Genomic DNA, 15,326 nt, shown 5'->3' on the forward strand with positions numbered 1-15,326 from the left:
AGATGGTGTGTGTGTGGGGGGGCAGGTGGCAATACACAGATCACCGAGGAGAGAACCCACACATCACTCAGCAGCCCCCTAACTTTGTCAGCAAGAAAACAGACCTGGGGGGAACTGGCTTCCCCCACAACTCACCCATTTTATGGAAAGGTCAGGACTGGAAGCCTGACCACAGCCACCTGTTTCAATCTACTCATTTTTCCAGCAAGTTGACTGGCCGGACTGGACCTCCTTCCTCCTCAGACCACCATGCTCTGACGCATCGCATGGGCTTCACTTCGGGACACAGGGAAGATATGAGACCACCTCCCGCAACGCCAGAACCAACCGCACTCAAGTCCTTCCCTGCCACACACACCTTTCTCCTGATCTGAGGCTGGGGAGAGCGAGGTGCAACGGGGGTGGGTGGAAACGGGAGAGGCAGACCACCCAGGAAAACACGAAGCCGCACAGGGGGACAGCCCGCCCTGCCAAACTGTTCCCTTCAAGCAGCTGCAGCCGGGCTGGACGTCAGCTGGCCAGGGAACCACCCTGGGGGCAGGCAGAGTCACAGAGGCCAACGTCTGACCTGCTCTGCTAACTGCAGGCTTCTGCCAGCACGTCACAGCTGGGAGGAGCCAGGTGGAGGTGTTTCCTGAGGCAGGTGGGCGCCATAAGAGGAAAGGGAGTTCATGAGGACGATGAGAGGGGTCATGAGCTGACGGAGTCAGACCCTGGCCCACTGGGACCCGTGCCAGGGAACGTCAGTCTGCAGGACGGGTCAGCAGCTCAGGAGCCATCTGCACCTGCCAGCAACTCCTGGCCCATGAAAACACCTGGACACTCAACTTGACAGAGACGCAATCTGCTGTTTTACTCGCCAATTAAGAGCCACAGATGCTGGGTGTTCGTGCACTAAGACCTGCGGTCATTAATGGTCTCCTTTGTCAACTGCTTTCCATGTGCCAGGCACTGGGCTAGAAACCACAGATGTAATTGCAAACAAAACAAAGACAAAACCCGCACAAAACTCGTTTAACTTTCAACGCGACCTTGCAAGGCTAAGGCGGTATTAAAACAACCTTTACTAGGTTAAGGAAACTGAGGTCATAGAGGTTAAGCACGTCCCACATCTGAAGAGTAGCAGATCCGGGATTCGAACCCACAGCTGTCCGACTGTGGAGCTGTTTTCAATACGCGTCCCCCCCCGCCACCGGCTCCCCACTTGTAAGTCTTTGACACCCCTGTTCAGGACACTCCCCTGGGGTCTGGACACCCAGGGAGCCCATCCTGTTACACACCCTCCCAGCATCATCTCCACTCAGGGAGTGGAGGCACTGCAGTGACTTCCCCTGGCACGCTCAGGAGGTGTCAGGTTTGCGGGGTTAGGTGGGGTGAATGCCCTGGGAAGATGGAAGGGGGGGGGGGGGTGGCTCTCAGGGGCTGGGCATCAGCTTCTGGAGGGAGCTGTGGCGAGTCTGCTCTTCTCGCTTGGCGGGAGAGGGAGAGGCGCTAGCACAGAGCATGAGGGACGGGTGGGCACTCTGAGGGCCGGCGTAGGGCTAAGTGGGGAAGGGCCCTGCCCTAGTCCAGGGGCCCCCCGCCCAGAGAGCTGCAGAGGGAAAGAAAACTCGCTTGACAGAATCAGAAGAGGACTGAGAAGGAAAGCCTTCCAGGGCAGGCATCCTGATTTCTGACCCGCTCTCTCTGATCCCATCCTGTCTGTGCCTCACTGTCTGATGCCTGGACAGCGGAGAGGGCAGCGTCTGGGACCTCAGTGAGGTGCAAATTCGTGGGGACTTCCATCTCAGACCTACTGAGTCAGACACTCCAGGTCCAGCTTGTGTCCAGGCCAGGGAGAGTCGGACGCACGCTGGAGTCTGAGAGCCACTACATCGGACTGTCAACTTCGCAAGGGCAGGCCACAGTAAGTGCTTTGAAGACAGAAGTAGAAATGAAAAAAGGGCAGGCACCATGTTTCTTATTTCCTTTCAGGTCCAACCGTGAGACTAGGCAGGTACATGAGAAAGACCAACTGAATAACTGGTTTGCTGCGTTCTTTGAGAGCAGGCACCACGCCTACTGCCTAATACATAGCAGGTGCTCGATAAATATCTACCAAACTAAGATTTTGTATTCTCTGTGTCACTGGGTTCTATTAATGCCGGTCACAGAGTTTACTATGTGTCTGGAGAAAGTTCAACTGTGTAGAGTGAAGCATCAAAAAACTTTAAAAGGTCTCAGTTCTAAGACAGTGCACTTCATCTGTTCAAAAACTCAACAGCTCATGCTGCCGAATTCGCTCAGAGTAAAAGATGCCCAGGCAACTTCAGAAAAGCTGAACTGAGACACTGGAAAGGTGACAGAGGAGGGTTTCCTAATACAGGTGACATTTAGGGGGTTGGAGCTGCAGAGCAGAGCTCATCAAACCGGAGCCACGGGCTGACTCTAGCTTGCCATGTGTTTTTGCATGGCTTGTGAGCTAAGAATAGGTAAATGCTTGAAAAAAAAATTTTTTTTTTTAAGAACAGTACTTTGTTACACGTGAAAATTTTAAAAATGTACATGTCAATGTCGGTAAGTGTTCCTGGAGCCCAGCCATGCCCGTTCATTGACAGGTGGTCCTCTGCTTCTTGCAGAATTGAGTAGCTGCAACAGGGTCTGTACAGACTAAAATATTTACTATCTGGCCCTTCACAGGAAAACCCGCCAGCCTCTGCTGGTGGAGACTCAGAGTGCGGGGTGCTCGGGGCTTGGCACGGAAGCTGCGTGAGACCCTAACCCTGCGGGCGGGGTCTCACCACATCTCCTCCAGATGCCCCAGGCGGCGGGCACTCACCGTCCCCAGTGGTTTTCTGCTCGCTCGCCTCACAGGTGGGGAAAACGGGCTCCGAGGTCCCGGCTGGCTGCTACCGCCCGGTGATTTGCTGGCTACTGGTTATGCGCCCCCATCCTAGCCAGCTCTGCACCCAGGCTGCGCCCCCCCCACCCCGATCCCCATCCCTCCCTGTGACTTTGCTGCTGAGGTCTTTGCCTGCAGTCCTGATCCCTCTGAGGAGAGAGGCCCTGGGCACTCACAGGGGTGGGGTGGCCCCGGCTGCTCTCCTCCAGGAACTCCTCCAGGGTGACCATCTCGCTGCTAGGGGAGGTGGAGCAGGGCCGCACCCCGGCACGAGGTGGGGCTGCGCCCCTCTTCTGGAGGCCCTCCGGGGGAAGAGGCCCATTCCGGGGTGGGGGGCACTCATGGCGGCTGACGGAGGTGCGTCCTGAGGTGCTGGCATCCCGGGGCAGACTGGTCGTGTCTCTGCTGGGGACCAGGTCTTCGCTGCCGAAGCTCTCGGACCTGCTGTGCAGCTGGTCGGAGGAACCTGGGTGTCGGGGTGACAGAGGGACACTGTCAGTCAGTCTCCTCGACTCGCGTGCCTCCCACGGGCTCTGTGCTGCCTCTGGCTCCATGACAAAGGAGAGCGCCTCTCTCAAGATCCGAGCATGCACTCCTCCCAGGCAGGCATGTTGCGTGTCGAGGACGTTCTGGAACTCTTTAGAAGTCCCCTGGCATTTATAAACAAAATAACTTGAGATAAAAGTAAAAAGCTTTGGCTAAAATTTAAATTAACAGCTGTAAGGCACCACACTCATTAGCTCTTTTGGGAAAGCATGCAGGTTCTTTTCAAATGTATAGGAAACATCGTTAAGACGTTTTATTCTGCACCATAAAACAAACTTTCAAGATTTTAAAGGAAGCAAAGTCATCCACTATGTCCTCTGACCACAATGGAACAGAACTACTGGTACTGTCCCCATTCTTAAGATGAACTAACTTGGATTCAGAGGACGGGAGATTTGCCAGGTGCCCAGAGCTGATGAGCGAAGGTGACGAGATTTGGACCCCAACCCATTAAAACTCTCAGGCCTGAGCCTGAAATTGCGGTCCCGGCCCCTCTGAGGAGAGAGGCCCTGGGCACTCACAGGGGTGGGGTGGCCCCGGCTGCTCTCCTCCAGGAATGCAAACGCGTAATGCATTTAAGAGTCTTGTAAGTTGTGTTTTTAAATTATAAAAATAATATGAGCCCAGAGCCAAACATCCACATCCACCAAAGAGTGCACAGAAGGAAAAGCCAACTCACCTTTCAGGTTAAGGGGTGAGCTGTCGCTGGACGCATTTCTACTGCTCTCTAAGCTACCTGGCCGGGACGCTGAAAGGAAACGGTGACACTTAACACGGAGGGCCCACGAGCAGGCATATCCCAGACTAAGCCATCTGATCTGAAAAAATTACACAACCAAGTAACTCTGTGCCAAAGCTGAGGCGAACACTGCAGGAAGGACACACTGTGGGATTCTCTAGCTTCACCCACTGAGTGCTAGGAGTCACACACAGTAGGCTACCCAGAATGACAACGTGTGTTACCTATTTTTATGAGGTCAAGGGCTGCGGCCTAGAACAACTTTGTTAACAAAGGAAACCTCATGCAGAGCTTCAGTACAGAAAGCGGGCAGAGGGGGCTGCTCTGGGTAAGCCACGGGTTGCGGGGGGTGGAGCCGACCCCTCTTGCTGCATGGAGCTTTCTGGAACACATGTGGAAGCCCCTGCCGAGACTACGGAAGTGCAGCCTGGGGAGGATGGAAGCCAGGAGATGAGATGGCAGTGTGTGCGCGTGTGCACGAGGGAGCGCGTCTGTGTGCAGGGCAGTCTCACTTTGAGGTCCGGGGGAACATGGGAGTGTGTGCTGGGACCCCCAGGAGGAAAAGAAAGTGCTCGCTTTTCCTGATTGTTTGCTGTCCTTCAGCTCCTCTGCTTTATTTGTCTCAAATTCACATCTGCCCTAAAGAGAAAAACCACCCTTCACGGTGACAAGTGCTCGGGGAACCAGTCCTCCTGGCTGCGGAGTGTGCCTGCTTGGATCAGAGGGTGGACCCCAGCTGCAGGCAGGTGGCACTGCCCCTGCCAAGGGCAGGTGGTCCCTCCTGGTCCTCTCCTCCAACACAGAGTACCACGGCCCTCGCCAGCCTGCTCCGTGTCAGCGTTTGTCCTGCTGCATGATGAACAGCTGGGGGACGGGGCGGCGTCTCCATCATCCCTGCACAGAGCTGGCACTGAGGGCGGGAGACAAAGCAGGACACACTCTGCTGCTGGCCCGCTCTGGACATCCTGGGTCTACGGGGCCCCCAGCCGCCCAGGACTGATGCGCTCTGCGAAGAGCAGGCATCCAGAAGAGCCTGTGAGCAAACGGGGTATGGGCGTGGGCCAAAACACACGTGGTTTTCATGAATAGCGCAAAAGCAACCTAAGTCCCCTCTCTGAGAAAGGAAAATCTGAAATAAAAAAATGCACATCTCTTTAAAAAAGGAAATGAGTTTCACTAAAAGGCAAATGTGACCCACATCAGCGGGCTCTGAAAACACCTGTGTTCACTGGAGCGCAGCTCTGCCAACTGCTTCGCTTTCTTTTTCCTGAGTGAAGCTCGAGGAATCAGAACAGGGAAGAAAATCCTTTTTGTCTCCTGATTAAGCATAAATCTGGCCAAAGTGTGAGATTTACCAAGAACGACAGCAGGTTCTTCCTGCTGTGTTACCCTCCACGCAGCGCAGACTTGAGGGGCTCCCTTGTGTCCAGCTGCTCCACCACAGAGCCTGTCTTTACTCACAGAAACTGTAAATGTCTGCGCTCATATCCACAAATGTCAGCATCATCAAACTTTTGGATGATGGATACGGTAAAAGATAATGCTAGGTCCTACTGTCATCGTTGATCGCTTCAGAAGCTGAATCCAACATAAACTCTTTTTGAGGTTTTTGTTTGTTTGTTTGTTTGTTTTTTAATTAGCTTCCCAACCTTCTAGGATTTTGTTTTTCAGAAATTATAAAAACCCAAAGTAGCTTTTAATTTTTGAGAAGACTGGTAGAACTCAGTTTCCTTACTGCAGAAACTTACAATATGCCTGAATCGGGTAGGAAGTGCTTTAACGATTCCTCAGGCAAATACGCCTTGGAGCTACTCTGGGCAACTAAAATCCAAGTGAGGACAGTGAGACCTCCCTGCAATCAACGCTCCCTGTGTGAGTCACCAAAATTCCTTTAAAGCAAGGGGCGTCAGAGCCTCCAGAAGTAGGATGCTCAATAGGGAGTGACTTCCCCATCACTGGAGGTATATAAGCAGAAGCTGTAGATTTAGGCCCTTGGGGAGGGCAAGGAAGGAGTGGTGAATAACTGTGTACCCCCCCCCCATTCCTGCTTCGACAGAATAACTGTACTTTTGCCTATTCTGTGTGTTGGACTTTTCTTAGCTTCAAGGAAAAGGAGTGTTGATGAAAAATCTGAGCAGCCAGGCCGGGGGCACACGCATGGACCACTCACCGCACTGCCTGTGGTTGGTGAACTCGAGCTCCAGAGACGGCTCACAGAGGCTGTCATCTGAATTATAGCCTATGGGGAAAATAAGGCTGGTGAGTCAGGGATTCTGCAAAATCCAAGGGAAACCTTGGGCCCTTCGCCAGACGGTCACCTCTGACTCTTGCCTGGTACCGGCGTGGTGGCAGCTCCTGGGGGTGAGGGGGAGGTGTGGGCTGTGCCCGTAGGACCTGCCTGTACTATCCCTCTCTGTGTTTCTGCTGCTGGGACAGCCTCACCGTCCCAACGCCTTTTCATTTTAACTTGAAATTGCACTTCTGCCTGTGCCATGACTGGGACTCCAGACAAAAGCGGCGTTCCAGCCTAAGGACGATGTGGTGAAAGCAGCTGAATAAACACCTAGCTCCCTGGGGGCCCCTTCCACTCTCGGGGTCCAGCCGCACCACCCACGGGGGACGCTGGTCCCCTGGAAGCTGAATCCTGCACTGGCAGCCGCTAAGCAGAAACAGCCTGGAATCCTCAGGCCACCGTCAACTGCCCTTTCCCTGGGGAGGAGTAAAATGTCCCGTGCCTCAAGCCTCCCAGTTTCCCTCTGATGCAGGCTCTGGCCCCCTCCAAAATGACAACAGGGTCCCCATTTTGCAGCTACACGTCCACCTGAGCATGAGAACAGGTTGCCAGGGAACAGCTGTGGGCGGTGCAGGCTCTGCAGGTGTGCCAACGGCCAGTGATGCATCCAGACCTGGGCTCCGGCTCAGGGAGGGGATCCAGGCTGAGCTGGCCCACGGGTTAGCCTGGAGGGCTGGGCTTTGAGCCACACAGGCCAAAGGAAACGGTGTTCCCAGCTCCTGCCCCAGACCAAGTAGGGCTTCTGCACCCTCAGAGCCTAGGAGACTGGGGCAGACCGCTGATAACAGACACCCTCGCACCCTTACCATGCTGGCCTCACAGAGCATGCCTGTCCCAGCCAGCACTTGGCACAATTCCCTTGACATCCAACAGTGACTAGCACTCCCAGCGTCTGGCCAGGAGTAGAGAAGGACTGCTTGCTGCCCTGTGCCCACTCCCAAGGATGTTTCCTACTTGTAAACAACGAGGACCGGGTCCTGCAGCTAAGCGAGCCTTGAGACGGGGACTTTGTCTTTGCTTCGCTTGTCAAACCAAGGTTAAGCACGCCCCTGGTTTCAGGTGTCCAATAGGTGGGGTGGTATGAAAAATAACCCTCTCCCGTTCTCGTCTAGTTCTAACACCCCAGCGGCAATCGCTTTCAGCTCTTTCTGCTCTATCTTTGGATATTTTCATCTCTAAATTAGAAGCAAAATGTCTTTTTACTTTTAAGCTTTATCTTTTCCCTTCTGTTTGCATATTTTAAATATTCAAGTGTTTTTTTCCCCCAGGACTGTTCCTGTTTACAGCATCCTGTTCTTGTTTCATGGGTACAATTCCACTTATCTCGCACGATATTAATAAAAGGCATTTTACAGCTCTCATCTGTGCTTAACGTCTGTTGACGCTGCTGCCTCTCGCACTGGTTTGGGTCTCTGGTGCTGCAAGTTCTCCTCAGGTGTCTAGGGTCCTTGAACTTCCGTGGGCTTCACCTGGCATGACTTGATCGAGCTGTTCTGCTGGGAATTTCTCAAGCTAATCAGATGACTTGAATATTTTAAGCTCACGTCTAAAATGTGAGCACACATGGCCACTGGCAGCCTGGGAGACGTTCGGTTTCCGAACCCTTCTCTGAATCCCCTCGTTTTCAGTGTAGGACACATGCCCTCTACTCTATCAACGGACCTCCAGTTCAGAGACCCTCTCATGTCTTTTGGCGCCACAAACTCCTAAATGGGGTGTTAGGAGGGCGCTGGGGCTTTCCCGTTAGTGGCTTAGGATCGGACCTCTCGGAGGTGAACTTATCTGCCCAGTCACACAGCTGTAGGCAGAGGTCTGAACCTGCGTCTGTGTGACACCAAAGCCTGTCCACGGCTTGACCACTGCGCTTACCACCTCAGTCTGAGACCCCCTCTTCTGCCTCTGAGAGCCCGGGGTCTTCAGGAAGGACTTGGGCCCCAGATGCTCGTTTCTCTGGGTGTTGAAGGGACCTGTGACTCACCTTTGCTGCGGCCTGGGTGCCGGGAGACAGGAGTGCAGCTGGAAGGGGTGGTGGTGACGGCTGAGGACGAGCAGGTCCGGGAGCCCAGCTCTGAGGGCCAGGGCTTCGCTGCCGGGTCGGCGGAGGTGTCCGTGTGGTCAAGGCCGCCTCCGTGAGGGGACCCTCGCCTTGGCTTTAGGTCCCCAGGGCCTGGGGCAGAGAAGGACACTGAGAAATGGGCCTGCAAACTCTTGTGCCAAGGCAGGGTACCACACTGAGGCCTAGAAGCAGGAGCGGCAGGGCACACGGACCACAGGGACAAAAGCCAGGCTGCGTGCCTCACGGGCTACTGTCTAAACTGGGGGGCCTGTGCCGGAGGCCCCAGGGGCTGGCCCCGGCTCCAGCGAGGGACCACAGTGCGAGCCCTGAAAAGCTGGGAGAGATTAAGGAAGGACTCAAGGGGCTGAACAAAACGTTGGTAAAAATCCAACAGAGTAACTATGAGGCACACCTGCTGTGTATCACTGTGTCACTCCAATGCCCGATTTAAAAAGACCCTGACAGATGTCAGCTCAGGGTCACTCCAGACCTGTGGCTGAGTCCCCCAAGGTCCAGGATGTGCATCCCGCCAAGTGGCTTCACTCGTGTTTAAGAAAAAAGTTTCCTGCTACACTAACAATAAATGAAGAAGTCTTAATCTCTGAATGGTGAGACTGACTTCAAGAATGATTTTTACTTTGTCTCTTGTGCTTTTCTGCCATCTCTAAAATTTCTATTATGACCATGTACTCTTGTCAGAGTTAAATAAAATCTATACAAAAACACTGGGGGGCGGGGAACAAAACTCCAACCACCCAGCAGTAGGAAAGAGGACAGGCTCTCCAAATACGAGTTAAAAGTTCATGCCGTCGGAGTTCCTAGCAGCATTAGGACAATGCTGTTTTGCATGTCCCGTGCTCCAGGCTCCCAAGGGGCCAAGGACCCAGAGCCATGCCCACTGCTGAGATTCTGGCTCCCCTTCATGCTCTTCCAGATCTGACCCCACCTACCCCTCGGCCACTTAAAGTCTGGACTCGCTGCAAAGTTTTGAGCACCCAAATCTTATGACTTGAAACCACGGGAAAATTTGGATTCTGAAAGATAACCTTGATGAGAAGCAAGATTCAAGTCTGGCGGGATGAACTGGGACAGGCATCCACTAGGTGAGTTCATGAAAATGAGTGGGGGGAGGCGGAGATGAGATGAGCAAGCAGCACCACCAGCAGAGAAACAGCGCGATTCCAACAGCATGCTCGGCAGGGAGAGGATGGGGGGCTGGACAGGGACCCCAGAGCGGTGCACGAGGCAAAGTCAGCGCCACAGCAACCGACTTCGACACTTTAATAGTTACGTATTTATTTTTATGGTTACCTTGTTTTTACAGTGATACTCGTTTTCCATTTACAGTACTGTTAATAATCTTTCCTTTTAAAATAAACTTAAGTGGAAATGGTGAGTCAATTCAAGGGAAAACACGTAAGTAATCACATAGGTGACACAAAGGTATGGCAAAAATCATGAAGATGGTACAGGAATGGCTGAAGACAGGAAATACTGCAGTAGCTAAAGGCCTCTTATCGACCAGCATTCCCCCCGCTCTGGGCGTGATTTACGTGCTGATGTTCCGTCCACTGCTGTTTTAACATCAGCATCCGAGAGGTCAGACGGCTACAGCACAGCCATAAAACTTCACTCTGGGCTGAACTCTGGCTTGGCAACATCAGTTCACTCACCAAATGCTTGAATGGAGCAATAAATCCTTCAGAACATAGCACGTCTGAAAAGGGCCTCACCCACACAAGCCGAGAATCCAGTGTTTTAACAGGGGAAGGGGAGCAAAGGGCAGCAGTTTTAAATTCAGCTGCTTAAAAGCGAGTCTGAGAAAGGAATCTCACTCGACAGAGGCTGTATATTTCAGGAAGCATAGCGACAACTGACCAGTTCTGCTTTACACACAGGCACGACGTAAGCCTGCAGGTGCAAGAGCGGGCAGCACACGGCCACTGGACTTACTTAGCAAGGACATCCGGGCCCAAGGCCCTGTGCGCGGATGTCCCAAGGCTCCCCTACAACTGCTGCACTGGGACACAGTCCAGAGGGTGTGACAACTCATCTTCTCTTTTGAAATCAGAATCCACGCTGGCTACTTTAAGCTTGGCTTGAAACAGGGGTCGGGAAGAGGGGTCCGCTATGGGTCATCAGGCCTTTGGGTACTGTTGTTGTTTGTTTGAATTTCAGAAACAGAGGAGGGAACGTGATGAAGACACTGGTAGGAGGGAAAGGATTAGAAATCTCCGATTTCTGAGAAAGGGAGAGGCTCGTTAGGACAGGACGGGATGTCAGAGGAAGACCAGAACCGCAGGCGTTTAGACAGAGCTGGGTGGGCCGCTGGAGACTTGTCTTTGTCCTTGCTTTTGCTTCTCAAAAAGGGACTCTTTTTGCGCTGAGTTGCTAAATTGTGATCCCCAGGATAACCCAAGAGAGGAAGGAAAAAAAAAAAGAAGCAAATAAATAAAATGAATGATGACAAATGACGCCGAATTAGCTAAATGTACTTAGGAAATCAGTATCCTCTCCAGCCCAGGAAAGACGGAAATGATACCCACAAGGTGACAGAATCAGGACTCAGTGAATCATTTAAGCTCTGACTCAATTCAATTTAGTGGCATTTTACTGCCAAGGCTTTACTCGGCACGTGATGAGAATTATATATTGCTCGATGAGCCAATGGCTTCGATTACACCTTTCAATTTCAACGTGTTAAATTATTAAATGTTTATTAATTGAGGACCCAGCTTTTCTTACTCATTCATTTTAATGACAGGCTCCCTGACAATTCACCTCACATGCTACTCTCATTCCTGTTTAAAGACCCTGGAACCACTTAATGATATGTTTCTGGCCTGTTGTAATGAAATAGTCTGCCTGAACTACTGGAATAATCCTTGTACATCTAAAATGACATCTGTTGGCATGAGGAACTTAAAAATAATGAAAATATCTCTTTTTGATACCAAAAAACCTTCAACATCATGAATTACTCCGTTAGATCTCCTACACGTCTGCTACTTCGAACTTATACTTTGTGACCTTGAAATTATAATCTTATCAAAGCAGACAGTTGGTCGAACTTTCTGAACATGTCATACATTAACATAACTGATTATCCAGTTTCTGATTTAGGATTAAAGTTAATGCCAGAACTGTTATTTCTTCCTCCACAGTGCCGCCTGGTGGCCACTGCTCACACCGCAGAGGTAAGGGACTGACTGCATTCATCGCCAGCGCCCCAGGTTCTGCGGCACTGTCTGTTCAGCATCTTTGGGGACCAAGGCAGCGTTAACTGCAGTGCAGGCGGTGCTCGCAGTGGCTTAGGGCACTGGCTGCATAGTCTCAGACCTGCCTTTGGATCCCAGCTCTACGGGCAAATGTTTAACCTTGTTAAGCCTCATTTTCTCAGCTCTGAAAAGGGGACAGTAATCGTGCCTGTCTCACAGGGCAGTCAGGACTAAATGAGACAGATAAAGCATGTAAATCAGCTAAAAGGGTGCTGAGCCCAGAGAATGCTCCCAGTACATGCAAGCAGTCCCCCAACAATTTGTGTGCACGTGCACATTTTAGTTTTGCGTTTCGAGTGACACAACAAGACTTGAGGTAGAGAGTATCACCCCTGAAAGCTTGTGTACATGTCACACTCAGAAGGCGGCTTGTCACCGGCCCTCGGTGCTGCAATGTCAGCCCTCAGGAGGGCCCAAGTCTCAGGCATGGGCCTGATCTTTGGGAAGTCCTAGCGTTAGCCATAAACATTAAATTTCTCAGGGTGTAGGTTTGGCAGATTGACGGATGAATAATCCATAAAATGTTTAAAAGTAAATTTAAATATTTAACAATGTTTAAGGTAACTGCTGTGTTTAATCGATTCTTAGATGTACCTTGTCCCACCCAAATCTTAACATCTCTGAGATCAAGGCGCAGCTCCGACGGTGTCTCACAGTCACCGCTGGCAACTGACAAAATTGTCGCTGCCACAATTTGCTTGCTCGTATTTTCCTTCTATCTGTGTGCACGATAACTGTGCTGCTTATCAGTGACAGCCACCGAGATTCGATAAACGCAGCGTATGGCCAGAAATCCATTTCAAAACCTCTGGTAAACGCCAAGTGACAGCCCTAAGTGACGGCCCGTGGTGGTGGGACTCAGGCCAGGTCAGGTCGGGGAAGAAAACTGGGCCTGATTTCAAAGTGATAAAAAGACGAGAGCCATGCAAGGCCTTGCTGAAGGCCTCGCGTATGCACGTTACACGCTAAATGCTCTGGGCGAGTCCCCACAGAGACGGCTTACTCCTGACCTTTGACACACGCACGGAAACCCAAACACACAAGCTGAGCTCATCTCCGTGGTGCCTGTGTGGCTATCGGCTTTGGATGTTCGAGTCCTCGCCACAGTCTGCGTGACGAGCGATGCTTTGTCACGCTAAAGTGACTACACCGTGGCGGGATGGGAGCCCGCACTGACACGGTTTCTGCTCCCCCGTGGCTGCTGACACACATGAGGAGGCAGATGTGTGTGTACGCAGCACACCCCCTTCAGGCACACCCACACCCTGCCTCGTTCCTTCCACCCTGTCCCTGAGAGTCCCCGGACCACCCTCTTGACATCCTGCCTGCAGCCGGGTCCGCCCCTCCTACCTTTGCCCACGGGCCCGTTGTGGGCGTCCTGCTCGTCTACACCGTTTGAGCCCGACAGGGAGGTCTCGGGGGGCTCCGGCTGCGACCTGAGAGGCTGAGACGCGGAGGGCGAGGCCGGGTCTTGGGACTCCAGCGGCCAGGGAGAGCTCTCCGTGGTCGACTTCAGCCGTTCTCTGGAACCCTCTTTCTTTGGTTTGATGAGTTTGACTAAGGCTTTGGCTCCAATCCAGTGGTTTTTCCTAGTCAGAAGTAGACTTTTAGGACACGACCAACCCTCACTGCCCCTCCAGCAGGTCACTGGATGCCCTGACTGAGCTGGGATTCCCATCGCCAGCCTGGGGAGTTGGCCACTGATGTGGGGTTCAGAATGATGGCTCTTCACCATCACCAAGGTCATCGAATTTGGGGCTCAGAAGGTGGAATGTGATTTGCAGTCCCAGACCCAGGGGTGGTAGAATTGCTTACTGTGGCAGAAACCCACACCGCCTCTCGGAGAAACAACTCCAAACACGACTCTCGACTCCTGATTATCCGTGCAAAATAAACGAAGTGGGGCTGAGCCAAGCTAATCTGCGTCGGTAATTTTTCTGTCAAATGCCCTCCTCAGGAACAGGGCCAGGGCCCTGCACTTTCCGCTAGTTAAAAATGAGTGAAGTAATAAGCCGGCACACACTGAGCATCCCCAGCGCTGAGGAGCTGGGCGAGGGGGAGGAGGGAAGCGTGCCTGTTTGAATCAAAAACTGAACTTAAAGCGTAAGCGATGCAGCTGCAGCTAACCGGAGCCGGAGGCGTTCTCAAGGAATGACAGGAGCCCCTACCTGGGCTCTGATTCTGGTTCTGCAACTAAACAGCACTGTGTTTACACAAATCACCTGACTGCCTCATCTGGGCCTCAATTTCTCTGTCAACAAAAGGTTTAGGTAGAGGTTCTGGGATTTCAACAGAGAGGCCCTGAACGATTCACGGTGACTCTGACTTCACAGCTTGGCTGAGCCAGGACGGTCTGAAGGGCCGGCCCCTGGGGCCCGGGCCCGGGGAAGCCCTGCTGGATGACACCTGCAGTCTCAGGGACTCAGCTTGTGAAGGGGCCCTGGGGTCTAGTGAAACCAGAATTTGTGTAAGGGCAAAACGTCCCCACGTTCGAAGAGTGGGGGGTGCTGGTCTGCAGGCGTCTCACCCGAGCTTCCCGCCTAAAACATAAGCGTCGTTTCCTACGTCCTCTTACGTTCCAAGACAAAACCTAATAATTCTGCTTTAATGGCTCAAAAGCACTGACTCTCAGCCTTCCTTAAAAGGGCTGTGGCCTGTCCGATTGGGGTCAGCTGGCATGTGTCATCCCTCACAGCTCCTGCTCGGAGGGCGGGACTGAAAGAAATTCAAACTCTTTCTATGATGGGAGAGACCTGCAAACTGATGACCCGAGACACAGAGCATGACACAGCCCTACAAACGAGACTCTGCTCTGCACGGCCAGCTTCCACCCTGCTCGCGCAAAGCAGGCTTTTCTGTTCTGTGCTTATGTCACTGAAACTTAAATCGACTCACTTCTTTGGAGCAGGATCATAGAACTTGTACTGATCCATGATTTTTTCTTCCAGTTTTTCCTTATGTCTCCGTAAGGCATTTAATTTGTCTCTGTGAACAGAGAAAGAAAAACAACCAATCGAATTTTAAATAAAATATGTGCATTTACTCATCAGTCCAGCCTGGGGCCTGCGGGGCCCAGCAGAGGCTGGTGTTTCTGGGATCCAGACATCTCGGTGCTGCTCCTGACCGTTAGGATCGCCAAGGTGGGACTATGTGAATGGAAGTGTCTGACGGGGGTGCAGGAGCCTCTGGAGGAGACCTGCGGGAGCATCCGGGGTCTGGCTGTAACTACACTCAGGAGAGCAAACCCCTAACTGTCTGAAGACTAAGGCTCAGAAGCCTCAAGGACGATCCAGCCAGGCCATTCAGGATGCGAGGCACTCGGGGTCAGACCCAGGGCTAGCTCCTGGGGGCAGACCGATGCCTTTGGTGCTGGGGAGAGGTCCGCCCCCAGGGAGTTAGACGGGCAGCAAGGCTGAAGTCAGCTGAGCGATACTGGGTTCCTGGCAACACCCCCACAGGAGCAAACTCAAAAGTTTTGGGGGGCCAGGCAGAGAAGAAAAGGGGCAACGTGGGCCTGGGAAGACCGGAGGGAG

The 15,326-nt window shown here is 52.5% G+C and overlaps 1 protein-coding gene across 1 annotated transcript in view; it reads right to left on the minus strand.

Annotated features, from left to right (window-relative positions):
- The window catches only part of CCDC88C (coiled-coil domain containing 88C), a gene marked incomplete at its 5' end in the record, with an annotated part of 121,079 nt that overhangs the window by 2,142 nt on the left and 103,611 nt on the right, over positions 1–15,326 (minus strand). The window contains 5 exons of the mRNA XM_023538363.1: positions 3,058–3,347; positions 4,107–4,175; positions 6,337–6,405; positions 8,438–8,626; positions 13,144–13,382. Coding sequence (XP_023394131.1) covers positions 3,058–3,347; positions 4,107–4,175; positions 6,337–6,405; positions 8,438–8,626; positions 13,144–13,382 — 856 coding nt within the window. The remainder of the gene's footprint in view (positions 1–3,057; positions 3,348–4,106; positions 4,176–6,336; positions 6,406–8,437; positions 8,627–13,143; positions 13,383–15,326) is intronic.

The sequence above is a fragment of the Pteropus vampyrus genome, unplaced genomic scaffold (assembly GCF_000151845.1).
Source record: "Pteropus vampyrus isolate Shadow unplaced genomic scaffold, Pvam_2.0 Scaffold219, whole genome shotgun sequence".
NCBI lineage: Eukaryota > Metazoa > Chordata > Mammalia > Chiroptera > Pteropodidae > Pteropus > Pteropus vampyrus.